At 37.5% G+C, this 16,780-nt stretch overlaps 1 protein-coding gene and 1 long non-coding RNA gene across 2 annotated transcripts; both read right to left on the bottom strand.

The window, feature by feature from the left end:
• Positions 1 to 3,182: 3,182 nt before the first annotated feature.
• On the bottom strand, positions 3,183 to 14,668 carry LOC135222990 (peptidyl-prolyl cis-trans isomerase Fkbp12-like). The gene is made up of 4 exons (XM_064261494.1): positions 14,522 to 14,668; positions 10,338 to 10,385; positions 9,958 to 10,070; positions 3,183 to 5,044 (listed from the first exon to the last, which is right to left on the bottom strand). The coding sequence occupies exons 1-4, from the start codon at positions 14,556 to 14,558 to the stop codon at positions 4,913 to 4,915; spliced, it is 330 nt and encodes a 109-aa protein (XP_064117564.1). The 5' UTR covers positions 14,559 to 14,668; the 3' UTR covers positions 3,183 to 4,912.
• On the bottom strand, positions 9,091 to 9,951 carry LOC135222991 (uncharacterized). The gene is made up of 2 exons (XR_010316413.1): positions 9,316 to 9,951; positions 9,091 to 9,285 (listed from the first exon to the last, which is right to left on the bottom strand). It is a non-coding gene; the product is annotated as an uncharacterized LOC135222991 (long non-coding RNA).
• Positions 14,669 to 16,780: the final 2,112 nt, after the last annotated feature.

The following is a 16,780-nucleotide window of genomic DNA, read 5'->3' as shown; positions in this document are numbered from 1 at the left end:
TCCGAACCACGTCGAGAGTGAACTTCTATCACCAGAAATAAACATCTCTGACCCCTTCAATGGCATGGTCGAGAATCGAACTCGCGGCCACCGAGGTGGCAGGAAAGACCATACCAACGACGCCACTGAGGCGCTAGCCCAATATCAGGATTAGTTCATTTTTATAACCAAGAGCAGGAACTAGATTCCCACTGCGTACCTTAGGTTTAATGGTTTTCTTTAAATTTTACTTATAGGACAAATAACTCATTTTGTGTTTCCACTAAACTTATAATACTTATGCCTAGTAGTAGTAGGACACCGAGGTTTGGGAAAAAGGTTAAATACACTCAAATTAGACAATGGCAATCAAGGAAATGTCTCGGGTGGGCCAGTAGACTTTGCTTCCCAACTATGAACCCCAAACCTTAGCTGTTAAGTCTTGTACTAGTGATTACAAGGGTTATATCCTACCCTAGGCTTTTCCAAGCCAACTTTGAGCCATATTCTAGCTGGCCTTGAGCCTAGACACCTTCCCAACAATCTGCCGTATCTTGGTTACCTTAAATATTATAGGATATTCTTGAGTTTTGGAGGTTGAAATAACTCTGTTAATGTAGATGTTACTAATTAAATGACATGAGTCTGACTCGTCATAATTATTACTTACCTACCTGGCCCCTTTCCTAGATCTTAATATGTGGCTCCTCCGTTGATAAAATTATTTCTTCACTCATTTTCAGTGATTATGATTGCAAGTTTCACATCCAGTAGTGTGAAAGTAAAATAAGATTGTAATTTCCTTATTAATGCGCATAAAGCAGTAAAACATAGTAGTTCCTACTGGAATACGAACTAGATCATTTTATTTGTATTCGACAGCAGAAGCCTCAAATGGGTGTTGATACTTGGTAACTAGTAGGCAAGGAAAAGTGGGCGAATGCCCCCTCACTGACCTGCCATCACTCGGCAATTTTTCCTTCGGTGTCAGGGACAGCAGGGTGGCTGAAGTGGAAAATGTGATAGAGGGCTCTGGTTTTTGCCCATGTACATACAAATTACTTGCAACAATATTTACTCCTACAGAAATATAAGCCATCTTACACACAGGAGACTCATCCTTATGTGGGAAGTCATCTCTCAACTGACAAAGTGGATACCCACCAATAAATCTCATGGCCCCAGACATGTAAGTGACCAAGAGCAAGCAATGACCCGTGACCTCATAGGCATGAGAGAACGGGGACTGACAAGACTTTCTAGTCACACTCTAGTAAGGAGAACCATATGAGTGCGCCTTGAGGTTTAAAAAAAAAAAAAAAAACAAAAAAAACAAACAAACAACAACAACAACAACTCCGCAAGCAGCTACACCTGGTCAATATAACTAAAGGGTTCAGAGTAAGTCCCTTTCAACAGCCACCAGACCCTACCTTGTTCAAGAGCTTTTCGCTGGGAGTCAAATTTTTAAAATGAAGCTGTAAAACTGGAATCTGTTGTGTAGCTTACCCCAATCATGACCCAAGCCAGCCTGAGCTGCCATTCCACCTATGTTTGTTTGTATGGTGTTTGTTAGTTGCATGGAACCAGTGGTTATTCAGCAACAGGACCAACAGTTTTACGTGACTTCCAAACCACCACAAGTGAACTTCTATCACCAGAAATACAGATCTCTCACTTCTCAATGGAATGACCGAGAATCAAAATCGCAGCCGCCGAGGTGGCACGCCAACACCATACCGACCACGCCACTGAGGCGCTCACTCCACCTATGGAATAAGAGGGGGGAAAAAGAAGAAACCCATCATTCAGATTCATCCTTAAAGAGTTGTGCTCAACCAAGTACTTGGGCAAGAGACACAATTGCACATAGAATAGGTGACAACCCATTGAGGAAGGAAAGGAATACCAAATTTTGGACAAATACCAAGTTCCGGGACCTATAAGGTTATTCAGCATTGAAAGGAAAATTCTGAGTGGAAGGGTTTTAAAAGGTGTAACAGGAGGAAAACCTTGCAGTTGCACAATGAAAATATTGTCAAGAGAGGGGGGAAAGTAAGATGGAAGAAAGCAAATATGAAGTGGTACAATAAAAGGAAAGAAAGGAGGTTTCAGCTGGGGGCTGAAGGGACACTGTAAAGAACCTTAAGCAATGCTTAGTGTACTGCGCGAGATGCATTAACAGCACTATTCCCCTACAGAAGACAACCTGTTGAGCATTGGTCCCAAGGTGTAATAGTAGTATTTCACTACCTGAAATACTACTATTACATACGAGTTTTACCTGAAATACAAATGCACAGTTGATCATTCTTATTTCTCAGTTACAAACTAATTGACTATCATTTCAAAATCAATTGATAGGTTTGAGTCCTGCCAAGGCAATTGTACATATCAATTACAATTTTTTAGATGTCAACCTCTATGTAAGTGAACCTTGTTAGTTGTAAAAAAAAAAAGTTAAATCATACATGTATACATACTTCCCATATACAACACCTCACACTGCTACTACTTTTGTCTTTCCCACAATCAGCTACATGCTTCTTGATTTACCACCAGTTTCTTCCTACTACCTTTTCCTTTATTTTTCTATGACCCGTTTATTGTTTGTATTCTTTTTCTGTCACTTCACCTTCTTTCTTTTCCTCACAATACTGTCCATGCTGCTACAAAAATCTTGCTGATGTTTCTTTCCTTGGACATCACATACACTTTACTCCCTGTCTTGATACAAACACAGTGTTTCCACATTTTAACGTTATCAGCTTCACGTCTCCAGGCACAGAAACAAAAGACCTCTCACAATTTATGTACTACAAACATTTATCTCAACTAAAAGTGTCTTCAACCTTTGTAAACCATATACAGTACAGTGATCAGCTTTTACATGTAACAACTACAGATTAAACAACCAATTTATATTTAAATAGAGAACAAATTGTGCCCTAAAAGCGTACTTGTACAATCCACTTCGTTTGGTGCTCCCTCTAGAATAATTATTACAGCTACACCTGTGACGAAAATGGCACCATCAACTAAATATTCCTGCTGGAGATATGACCATGACAAAATGTCAGCATGTATTAACAGTAATCCTTCCACTGTATGAGACATACTTCTTCAGAGGTGTAAACATACTTTGCAATCATCTAACACATACCAAAGATAAAACCCTCACAACAGGAAAAGGAAATATCAGGTTTATGCATATTTTATTTGACCAGAAAAACCTTGTACTGAGAAGTTACAAAAGAATTAAAAAAAGGTACAAAGTACTGTCCTTAGTCTGGAAGAAGAATTGGGAGGGCAATGATTACAGAAATCACATACCAAGGCCTAGTCACCATCATCGTCTTTCAGCAGCGCACAGAATTGGCTGTGCGCTTCTGTTGAAACTTTTAGTTAGTTACATTTAATCCGTGTTGAGTTTTGGGAGTCATTCTGCCAATGGGTTACAAAAATGAGCAATCAAGATGAGGCAAACTGGCAACAGCTAAAACACTGGTTTCTGGCAATGGCTTTAGCACTGGCAGTTCTGCTGTTTAGCAAACCAAAACAAGAGATTCCACACCTAAACAAGCAACTTTATCTTTGTATCACTTCTCACTTGTGGGGGAGAAAAAAATTACAGGGGAATGTTTTTCTTTATCATCTCTGCACCAGTAATATTAAGAGACAAGGGACAGTAGTCATAATACTGGATTTCAGACTTATACCCGATCTATTGCTTGAGAGGAAAAGCTAAAAATATTTAATCTAGTCTATGACAGCAGATAATGTTAGCTGGTACATGTACCTGTAAACTACAAGATCTGGCATACACAGGATGAGGCACACACAAACTGATGTACATAGGCAGTAGTGTACAGTAATTCCAGTGGACACTTCCAATGTGCAAGATGCAATGTGGTACCTACACAATGAAAGCTAAAAGCTCTGAGCAACACATTTCCCTAGGCGAATGTGGCACACAGACATTAGCTTATCGTGGCTAAGATTTGCACATATGGTATACATGACCTATTCTATGCTGAATTTGGCAGGACTTGCTAAGAAAGCAGCTGTGCAAAAAATTGCAGCACACAATAGTTCAGGTATCACAGGGTATACTCATGACATGGAAGTACAGGTATAACGTGAACCACTAAAAAATGTAACATATACCCTACAGTATTTTGAAATGGCATACATTAAAGCCACAGAATTGAGTACGTAATGGGTGCCTGACTTCAAAACAAGTCAATTACATTTTGGCAGACAAATACATGTATCAATGCTATGCATCGCTTTGAAGTACATGATTTAGTCTATGACGTTTCCATTTAAGTAACTATTGTAAATATTTTTTTTTTTGTGAGTTTTGAGACTTTTGGCATAGCTCATAAAACAACATGAGGTCACTAGTTAATGTATTTTAAAACTGCAATGATATTCCACTGAATAAATAAGTCGTAACCACACAATTAACAACAATATTATCAGCAATAACAGAACTTATATTATCATCTTGATATTGTGTACAAAATTTGCCAAACTCTACAACATCCTGAGTAATTACCGCAATGTCCATGGTGCTCATGTTGGTTAATGGGATAGGCAATAAAATCTTCCTTTACCTGGGGACACGGGTAAGACTTTTTGGAACCTTTCGTCAGGTTAAAAATACGAAATGAATATAATCTTAAATTATGTTTTGATTATTCTTATTAAATTATACATCATAATTTACTGTTAAATTTTTTCTTGAAGCTCTTCCAAATGTGTTTTGGGATAATTCAGTAAAACGATATCAAAATGACCAAGCATGAATAACACCAAATGATCCAAACTAAAATCAAGAGTAAAATTTATAAATAGAAGCCCACAAGTACACCTTGAGAATTCTACACTACCTTCCCATACTCAAAAAATGGCAGCATGGTCAGTTCTTTTATGCTTCCACATTCAAGAGCTCCACGTCAAAAATTAGAGTGGCATTCGGAGGGATTACACCAGGAAAGCCTTTCTCTCCATAGCCATAATCAGGAGAGCAGGTCAGCTTTGCTTTCTGCCCCACAGACATCTGAAACACAACCAACACAATTAACAATCAGAGTAATAAATAAATCTATTCATAACAGCTACATATTGTTATGGAACAAGAAGGTTAAATAAATCTATTCATAACAGCTACATATTGTTATGGAATAAGAAGGTAAACTAAACTACAATCTTGTATAGTAAGCTTCCACTAAACAGAATCCCTGTGGATGAAATCTATAAATCAATGGCTAAAATGTAATTAAAAAACTGATCAATAAACAAAACTATAAGAAAGGTTATGCAGGGTATAAAAAATCAACAACAATTGGATAATTAACCTAAATACAAAAATGTAAATTAGCATGTGTGCCCACGTCTGCCATCCTGCGAGAGAACTTAAAACTGAAAGTTGTAAAATACAATTAAACAAAGTCACCACCTGGACAAGACACTAGTAATGCACCCTAATGACAAAAACGACAAGGAGGGCACCACAATTGATAAATTCAATTATCACTACTGAAGACTGAATGATAAATGCTCCTAATTATAAAACTATTAAGAAATCAAGGTACTGTGCATAGCCTAGTACCAATTTGATAATAAAACTACTATTATATTAAAAAAAAAAATTTTTAAACTCATTTACACAATATGGTGTCACAAGAACCAGTCCCTGATGCCCGATACACGCTCAGACTTTGCATTTGCACCGAAAGAAAACCTGAAAAAACTCTAGGCTCAAGAAACATTCATACAGGATGAATGCTTCATAGCAAGATATTTTCCCAAACATAAAAAATTAGAAAAACTGAAAAATGTTCAACTTAAAACGTTCAACAAACCACCAAATATGCAGCATTCATGAAAAAAACACAATATCACACTTTTAACAACTGGATACGGCAGTCTTCTCAATCTGCAGTCATAAGTTTCTATATTGTACTAAAAAATTCAGGTATAACAAACACTTGAATTTTACTAAGTCTACCTATGTGCAGGGAGTTGTAATGTTAAGTGAGTGCTGCTATCATTTATGCCCACAAAACTTCATTTAGTTAGAAGATAAGTATCAGTACAAATCTATTTGCTGTTGAAAAGGTTATGTAAAATTATATAAATATATTTTAAGACAGACTCCGCATATACACACCGGGTCAAAATACTCCAGACAAGTGTGGTGTGAAGCAGATGTGTAGAAGGTAAAGAACATATAAATGTATCGGGGACCATTCGTTAGAAAGTGTAAATATAGCACTGACTATGCATTTCTTTTCCCTTAACCAATAAAACAGCATTTTATCATGGCCTCTGACATGTTAGGCAAATGGTCACAGTCAAATTCTGGCACTGTCTTTCTTATGTTTTGTCATCAACAAATCCCGTCTCTCTTATAGCTTTTATTGATACAACTGGCTCTTCCAACAGACAGTACCTCTCATAGTTTTTATTGATACATCTGGCTCTTCCGACACAGTATCACATACAGCTCTCCCAGGGGTTGTAAGAAGGACATGGGCCAAACCATATTCATCTCTATTTCACCATTTTCACATCTACTTATGGATCTTCCATAAATATGGAAGTTACAGGATTTAGACCCATAAAGACAACTCTTGCTTTAATAGAATAAAATGCATTACATATCCAAGGAGATATGTATCAGAATAAATCTAGGAAAAATAGAAGTAACAATGACAACGTAAACACAAAGGAATGAAACAACATTAAACAGAGAATTAATGAAGTTGAATTTTCAAATGTTTAAGAATAATGACAACCAATAGAGGTTCACTCAAGTTGGAATTTAATGAGACTAAAAAGGCAAATCAAACAATGGGCTAGCTGAATGATTTTGTATGAAGACAGACAGAGAGCATAGAAAAATGAAAATTATACAAAAATCTAGGACAACCCCTAGGAGAGGTACACGACTGTGTCTACTAGGCTCATGTGGACGACAGAAGTATTGGAAGACCCACACCTACTTGAAGAAGACCTGTAAGAGGGGAGACATACTGATGACAAAGCACAGGAAAAGATATATGTGGCAGAACTTTGTGGTGGTATAGCAAAGTCCTACAAGCTTTGCATCCAAGCCCTGCCTACTGATTAAGTCACAACCATTCCTTGAAGTAGACTGGTTGGAAAGTTAAAAAAAGTGGGTTAATCTGTGGTTCTTTTCATCTTCATTAATTTTGGAAGGGTTGTTTTGCGAAACTAAAACACATTGTGATAATTATCAAAAGGAAAAGTTACATTATCCCCTGGAATAAAATCATAACCCACATCTCCATAAAATTGTAAAAAATTGGATAATATGAATGAAGTCAAAAGTGTTAAGGCTGGCTGCAATGTTGTGCTTTGCAAATGAGGTTCACAGGAATACGGATATGACACAGGGAATGTCTGTGTTCGATTGGTGCACTTGAATCACTGGACAAAGGTAATTTAAGTCTGATATTGTCAAGCGTGTTTACCATTCTAGTGCGACATCATTCCCTCAACAAGAGTTACCTAATCACAAGCGTGCACTGGGCAGGGCTTAGCTGCAAAGCTAGGTGGACTGCTATAGTAGTGAAGATTCAACCGATAGGTTTATCGGTTAACATCATTTTCTGTTAATGTGAAAATTGGGATGCTTAGAATAAGTCAAAGGGGAACTAAACTGTAACAAAAACTTAACATGAAAAATACTTCCCTCGCAAACTTGAAAGGTTTGATCTGGTAGTAATTTTCAATATTTCACATTGGTATGTGGCCTTGCATACCATCATTGTATTGTACAGTGATTTTAGAATAGCATACCTCAATGCAGTGACAAAAGCCTGTTTGTATATATATATCTATATATATATATATATATATATATATATATATAAAAAAAAAAGGATAGCTACAGTACAAGGACCATAGCCAGTTACTCGTTTGTGATAAAATTCTCTTAGGATTCCCACTTATTTTGCTCCATTTCACCTTTCCTATATAAAGCAAATCCTTCAGGGACCTCTACAAGTCTGTCATTCTGACTCAGGTGTTTCAAACTTAAGTAATAATACTAACACTAATTTGAATACAAACCTCAGATGCTAGCTGTCATATTATTATGTATCGGAAGAGTAACACCAATAACAACACACAAACAAAGCTCCTCACGCAATAGAGTTTCTGTACAGCATATAATGATATATGACACTCTCAGCTGCAGCCCATGAAACTTTCAGCGACAGCCCGGTGGTGGCCTGAGTTGTTGGCACCTATAGCAGTGCCAGACTCACGATCATGGCAAACTTTAACCTTAAATAAAATCAAAATTACTGAGGCTAGAGGGCTGCAATTTGGTATGTTTGATGATTGGAGGGTGGATGATCAACACACCGACTTGAAGCCCTCTAGCCTCCGTAGGTTTTAAGATCTGAGGGTCGACAGGAAAAGTGTGGACAGACAGACAAATATCCATCTCAATAGTTTTCTTTTACAGAAAACTAAAAATGTTTATAGGTGATTCATTCTTTGAGCTACAGGTCACAGGTGCTGTGAGAAGCATGAAAAAAAAAATTACACAATATATAATTTCAGCTGTGTGATATTGCAAAACAGGAATAAATGGATGACATACGTTCTTTCAAATTTACATTAGTAACGTGAAAAGTCTGAAATTAATGCTCAAGAGCTTCTACACATAATCCCATAACAAGTACTAAAAAGAAGTTAGCTGAAACAAACATGCAGCTGATAACACCCCTCCCCTCATAACACAGGTGAGAAATATTTCATGATGAAATATGGACTACGAACATGAATCTTCCATAATGGATAGTTACAAAATTCCAAGGTCATCCAAGCCTCAGGGAATGTTATAAGTAATGTTAGAACTGAATCACAGTCTGCATAGCTGAACACTAAGATTCTGAGAGCTCATTAGAGAACATTAAAAAAAAAATGGACAAATTTACATATCTGAAGGATTTGATTTATACACTTAATCCTTGACAGCTTTGGTACACCTGGGAAAAGACTGCGACGAGAACACAAAAAGGAGCACAGTATGTAATGTTACCCACTGTAGGAAATTAATGTCCCTGGTACACAAATCAAAATTCATTGATGAAAATTTTAAGACCACAACCACTGAAAGATGTGCAACATTAAGTTTTCCTTATGTCTACAATACTCATCAGATCACCTAATTTAGTCAAATGTCATGTCTTCCATGAGTTTATTAATTCTTTTTTCATCATCTAATTCCAATGGACTAAGAATCCAAAATTCATCCTCTACCTCCCTCCCTCCCTTCTTAAGGTGTTCTACCTCCCTCCCTTCCTTCCTTCCTTCTTAATGTGTTCTACCTCGCTCCCTTTCTTCCTTCTTGCTCCCTTCCTTCCTTCTTAATGTGTATGTGGGTTGGAATTACAGAAGCCTGCCTGGAGATCACAAAAACAATTTTATCTGCTTTTATACAATTTTTTCTTTTCACAGAATACAGTAGAACGGAACATAAAATTAAGGCAAAAGGGAAAGCACTTGGTCACTCAACACACAAAGGGAAATTGAGAGTAGAGATTACAAAGGTGTAATAAGAGAAAAACCTGGCACTTGCACAATGAAACCATTGTTAGGGGAGAGTGGAAAGCAAGATGGAAGAAACAAAATATGAAGGGTATAGAAAATGCAATGAAAGGGGTTGCAGCTAGGGGCTGAAAGGACACTGCAAAGAACCTCTAGTAATGCCCAAGTCTTTTTTAATTTTTACTGAAGAGCTCTATCAATTTTACCCATCACGATTGAATTATTTGTACCCGAGACACACTTGCTTTTGTTTCCACTTTGTGAACTGAATGAGGACTCGCTCCATTATAGAACACCCTAGGGATCCTCGACTGTGGTTCCAATGACCTAAATATATAAAACCACCTCCTTTCAGTTAGCATCCAAAAGGAACGTTAAATTTACCTGTGCCACGCCTTCGTCCCATCCGCGAATTACTTCGCCCTCACCAATGCGGAACTTGAATGGTCTGCCACGATCACGAGAAGAGTCGAATTTCGTTCCATCGGTGAGAGTTCCTGGAAATCATCTATTTACTTTAGTCAATATAACTAAATAAACTTCAAATCTGCTTTTACAAATTAAATGAGTTCTACAAGTACAGATATTTGTTAGAGGCAGCAAAGAATATGTACTATATAATGTTCATGCCTACAAATGAACAGTACCAATTGACTTTCTTCAAAGGTGGGACACTTCTTCCCTACAACATTAACCCATCTTGCCTACATAATCACTTTCAAGATAACTAAAAATGCTAATCAAAATTACAAGAGAATACATACCTGTATAATGGACTACTACAGTCTGACCACGCTTTGGAAAAGTAACACCTGAAAAGAAGGCAAAAACCAAAATTACACTTAATTATAAGTAAAGTAACAATAAATGGTTTAACCTGAATATCAAAAACTATGCTCCATTTCTCAATAAGCAATTATCAACCCAAAAATAGCTTACATTATTTTGGATACCATAAGATTAAAAACAAACTGTCGTAAAAATGCACAATTCAACTCAGTGAATTAAACCATGATGCAGCAATGAAACTAAAGGGCAATACGTACAGGTAACTAAACCAACATTTAAACACAAGAGGTATTTTTTATATTATATATTTAAATCAATGCAATAATGTGACATAATAGACAGGTAAGGGGTGTGCTCTGATAGAAAAATTTTTTCTTCATTTGCTTGCCTCCATTTTCCGCACTTTCCCCGAAAAACTTTTCATCAGGCCTTTATTGGATTCAATAAAATTTTGTGGAAATTAATTCATATAAAGTCTAGTCCAAGTCTATCATAGAACTGACAAAAATTTCATCAGGAAATCTTGTGATGTTCTTAGTTCGTGGAAGGTCCTAATTCTCCAACAAGTCTCATGATTTACAATTTCCAATTAAAAACACCATTTACCACACCTATTAATCAATGCTTTGAATAGTAATATCTACATGGGTAGAATGACAACTGATGGTACCAAGCCTCTATCACAAAGGCTCAAGTTGTAGTAGGATGAAAGGCATGTCAATCTATATATAGTATATTGTAACAACACAGAGAGGGCAGCGTGTTGGCCAATATGAAACACCTTGAGGTGTGATGAATTTGAAATGGTCTATGGTAGTTTTAACAAACTGTGTGATCAAATGCCACCACACAGACAAGCAAAAACACAAGCTTCATAAAAAAGTTAAACTCTGACTAATTTAGATCTGAAGGGGTAAAATCACCTTATAAAGATCCTCATTTAATGAAGCTTAATTTTCCACAGATGGCACAAGTATGAATGAACAGATTCCAACCATCTACTGCCTACCCTAACCCCTTGTGATGGCATGAAAATAAATGCCCAACTGTAACCTTACCTGCTTAATAATACTAGAATTATAAAAATGCAATAATTCAAATCTAATTAAAACAATGACAAACCAAAAATAAAGCTAAAGTACTGCCCAAGAGTTAGCCCATCCATCAAATATATGGGCCAAATTCTATGGACAATTCTGCCTATGAGGCATTAGGAACACTGACTTGCGCAAACACTGCACACTTGACGAGACCCCAAAGTTCCGCTATTGGCCTCAAGTATGAATTTCAATCAATCTAAGCACTGGTATTCATTCGCCAACATCAGGCTGGTGAAAAACGGGGAGTTGGAGAGACTGTCGAGTATGATAAATCATAAAAAAAAAAAAAATAAAGTCCATGTAATGGACATAGTACAAGGATCTAGAAATGAGACTGGAGAAATAGCCCTAGAAATGCATTATGAAGCACTAGTTGGAGAGATTGGAGAGGAAGATGGAAGAAAATGAGATCACAGATGAAGTAAAAATATAAAAAGTGGGTTCAGCTAGGGGTCAAAGGAACACTGCAAATACCTTTAGTAATGCCTACAGTGCACCTTGAGGGGGTACACTGGCAGCACTTGACACCTTTTAGGTTCTTATAAGTGAGGAAAGGAGGAATATCTAAGTCGATGCTCCTGTCAAATTCTTTCACAGGCCGTGGTACCTTCAGTGGGTAAGTATGAAGTATGTGCTGTTATGGAGACTGGGCAAGACCTTGATATGATATGAAGAATCTGCAGTAATACTTTGACTGATACATGCTTCCCTCTAACTTTGTGTGTGACACATTGACTGATACAGTATATGCTTCTAATCACCTGGTGCTTGTGCACTTGATACCCTTGTTGCTCAGGTGGCCTTTGTTCAGTTGTACACAACTGGGACAAGGGTAGTAAGTTCAACTTTAAAACTTTAGCCAAAATCTAATTTTGGAGTAGGAAACCTGCTAAATGCAGTACAAGACCAACCTACCTTCAGTAGGTTAAGTAAAGAACACCTTGAAAAAAGTTTCTATTCTTCTCTTTCCTCAAAACAATAAATAGTACTGTATCAACACTCCTCCGACCCAAAGGGGGGTTGCAAATACCCAAGCAACTGGAAAAATTGCTAGGGAGAATCTCCATGGGACCATGTCACCACATTGGGTTTCAAGTCCTATGAATGTCTTTTAAAAGCTAAAATATCTTGCAACCATCATCAATTAAAGCAAATTCTACCTAAACCAAAGTACCTAAAATAAAGATTCATACTCTCTCCAGAAGTCTTGGCTAGCCAGAAAGAACAACAGCAAGAGGGGTGGGCGATAGCTTTGTCATCTACTGAGATGATCACAGGAATCGGCGTCCCTTGGAAAACTGGAACCACAGGAAAATCCAAGCTCCCTTCAAACAGTGCTGAGGGCCTTATTTGGGTCTCACCAATGGGCTGGCCCCTACCAAAATCATAAGTCAACAATATAACCACCCCTAAAGGCTTGGCTGTCGAGGCTTTCACGCTTCCAAAAGGTGTAAATCTGAAACCTACTTCAGCACACCTCTTTTGGTAACCACTGGTTTATGTGCAAAATACCGGCCCTTGGGGATGAATGCAAAGACAAACAAAAGACGGCATATAAATAAACAAAAAGCAGTAAATATCCCAGTTGGCAAGTGACGGGAACCCCCAAAAAGCACCTTGAGGAAGTAAATCCCATCATGCCATCAGGATCGGAGAATACGTCCACAGTCTATTTGCAAAAAACCCACACTTCTGTAACGTATATAACTACCTTAACAATTCTACTTGCCTGGAAGAAAGGATTAGGCTATCTTGTCAAAATTTCCCCTAATCCTGTCAAAATTTCCCCTATGTCCAATAAGCCTGAACATTTCTATGCTGGAAAAATACCAAAACTTCAGCAAACTTGATTCATATATATCTACTACAGTCTAAACCTGCATAAGCCTCAGGCCTAATAATACGTATGATACAAAGGTTAATGTCATTTGGATAATAAACCAAATGGGCAAACCTGTTGCAATAACAAACATAAATCTCTAAAGGTCAAATAAAAAGCTACTACCTATAAGTACCCAAGAACACACATTTGGAACGGGCAGCTGAATACTATATGTAATATAAAGACTGCATCGGATACTTTGGCTAATTCTAAAATGTTTGATTTTTTTTTCCCCCGTGTGGTTTTAGTTATAAAAAGCTAGGGTAGTATTAGTTTATGATTTGTAATGTGGCAAATACCCTATTGTCCACAGGGAAGATGCTGGCTAATCCTACAAAGCTACAGGTTTTTGTGTAGAGATGTTTTTTTTAATAAATCCTACAAAGCCAATTAATTTTACATTTTTTGTGTTAATTTACGGTCAATTGTAAGGCTACAACAGTGCTCGTACAAAAATAGTATATAATATATGAGAGAATATAAACACAGCGGGGATGACGCTGGCGAATCCTACAAGGCTCAAGGTTTACGTTATTTTTTTTTCATTTTTTAATAAAAGACTAGTTTTTTTAATGTACGGTGCGGGTGACGACCGTCCTTGAGATGACATGCGCACTCAGGAATGCAGCTCACCCAGCACACACACACACACGCACACACTCACCTCACCCACCCGACAACGAGAATCTCTCTCTCACTCTCTCTCTCTCTCTCCCTCTTTCTCTCATCCTATTGCGGGTGAGAGCCTGCCTCGCTCTTACCTCTCTCTCTTTCTCTCACTTACTATACCCCCCCCCCACACTCTCATTCCAATTACGGGTGAGAGCCTCTCTCTCTCTTTCAGTCTCTCACTTTGGGGAGGTCATAATTAACGGGATTTGCCGCCCAAGTCGAGCAGCCACGCACCAAAACCGACACGAGACACAAACCTATCAATCGACACGAACAAACGGACCCGACTTCCACCGAAATAGGCCCCCCGCCCCCCGGAATTTCCCCGAAAATCAGCCCGACTTCCCCAAATCGAGGAAGAAGAATTTATAAAAGCCTGTCTCTTCTGCCATCGGCGAAGAAGAGGGTTTTTCGAGCTTTGCCCACTTTTATAAGTCACTACGCGCTTCGGTCGCACTTAAATCACTCCGTGTCCCTTCGGCAGTCGACTGGTGAATTTACGAACCGTTTCCTGGTGCGACTGATTCGACCTGGACGCCCATGCTGAGGTTTTTTTTTTAAAGGTTTCCGTCGGGTACTCTCCGCGATGTCGGCCACTCGCTCACTCACTCGAGGGGGAGATAGATGATAGTGGTTCGAACGTCCTGAGTCCGAGTCGGTGTCGCTTTGCTTACTGAACTGTTTCGAACCCGTTTGAACTAGCTTGAAAGCGCTGCTTCGAACCGTGCTTTTCATAAATATACAAAATTATACCTTTTATTAATAAAAAGGAGGCTTATATCGTTTAATCATAAAATGTTAAACAAATAAATTCATCTACATTAGTTTACCTAATCAAATTTATTAAAATATCACTTGCTCTTTCGTTTGATTCGAACACATGCGCGTTGCTTCGAACCACACTTTTCTTAGTAAAAAGCAAAATGTGCATCGCCCAATCTTCCTAATTACACAAATAAATTCATCTATAATAATTTATTTAATCAAATACATCAAATGCCCGCAACTCTTCCATTCGATAACCGCAAATACTACATACTTCTGGCTGGCTTTAACGCGTTGCTTCGAACCGTGCATTTTATTACCTAAAAAGAGCTTTATATTATATAATCATAATTATTTTACAAATTAATTCGTCTATATTATTAATTTACCTACTCGAACATATAAAGCATTATTCATGTTCTCATTCGGTAACCGCAAATACAAAGTACTTATTTTTTCGACACCGTTTCGAAACATCAAACGATGCACTGAAGCCTAACCCGCAGTAAGATTATTGCCATTTCATTCTATGCGGCTATTTTAGTTTTATACCATGTCGTTTTTCAGCAATGATAACATAACGTATTACAATTTTTTATTTACTTTGATTCTCACCAAATCGTGAAATTTCAAACATTACTCATTCATTGGACACGGAAAAGAATCATAAGTGTGTAATAAACGCATATCGTAAGGCCGTAATAAGTTGGTTACAGATGATTCCTTTTTTGTTCGGAAATAATTCCACAGCTTTATCCCGTCTCTGTTCTTTACTTTTAGGTATCTGATTTACCTAAACGCTTATCATAACATCAAACTCACTATTAATAATATAAAAAAAAAATAATTTTACATGTACGGCAACTCATGTGCGTAAGTCGGCTCGACGAAGCTTTCCCTATTACTTCAAAAATCAACGAGAGTACAAGTTTCATATTTCCTGGTAAGTCCAGGTTCATTAAACTGGCGGAATACGCGCATATGAGTCACTGCCGCTGTTATAGCAACGGGGTTGAGTACGTTATACAAAACAGTTCCGTCCATTACAACAGTTACATGATGCCTCATGTGCAGTACAATGTTATATCGTCTATTGTCGTTGCCAAGCGTACGATAAACGCATAAACAAACATATCTATCTATCTATATATATTATATATATATAATATATAATATATATATATATATAATATATATATATATATATATGTGTGTGTTTGTGTGTGTGTGTGTGTGTGTGTGTGTGTGTGTGTTGTAGCCTAAATGAACACTCTTCACAAAATAGTAAAATATTCGCATTTTCGGATAAATTCATGAAAGTATTGCATTAATCATCTTAAATTTAATAAAGAAAGTCAATGAACAGTGCAATGTGCCTGTAAAATTAAAATCTCTCTCTCTCTCTCTCTCTCTCTCTCTCTCTCTCTCTCTCTCTCTCTCTCTCTCATTTTTTCGAAATAGTCATTTGTCAATCGTCACAGGAAATCAGGGAGAAAGTACCTTTGCCCTTAACAGGGCGTGAAAATATACATTTGCCGGTTAATTAAAATAAAAAAAAATTCAGCCATATTGTTCAGGATAGTCTCAAGTCAAATTTCTCTCTCTCTCTCTCTCTCTCTCTCTCTCTGACCCAGCTTGAAGCGTCCCATGGAAAACCCACACCTTACGCCATTGCTCTCTCTCTCTCTCTCTCTCTCTCTCTCTCTCTCTCTCTCTCTCTCGTCAGTATGACACAATTATCACTATTATCATGCTCATCGTCGTTGTCACTGTTATCACAATCAGAACCAGTATATAACTTATTCGCCATCATCGCTGTTTTAGTCTATCAGAATAAGAGCTTTGGTTTAAAAGCATTTCATGTTGACGTTACATCTGCTCTTTTGTCTCCTTCTTACTTTTATTCAAAAACATGTTCCAGTTCGACCTGAATAAGGTATAGATGCAGGTACGTATTATCAACATATTCCGGTACTGTATTTCTTTCGCAAAAAAAGAA

Source organism: Macrobrachium nipponense, chromosome 8 (assembly GCF_015104395.2).
Source record: "Macrobrachium nipponense isolate FS-2020 chromosome 8, ASM1510439v2, whole genome shotgun sequence".
Lineage (NCBI taxonomy): Eukaryota > Metazoa > Arthropoda > Malacostraca > Decapoda > Palaemonidae > Macrobrachium > Macrobrachium nipponense.
The sequence above is the reverse complement of the archived record's forward strand: the minus strand, read 5'-3'. Positions and strand labels throughout refer to the sequence as shown.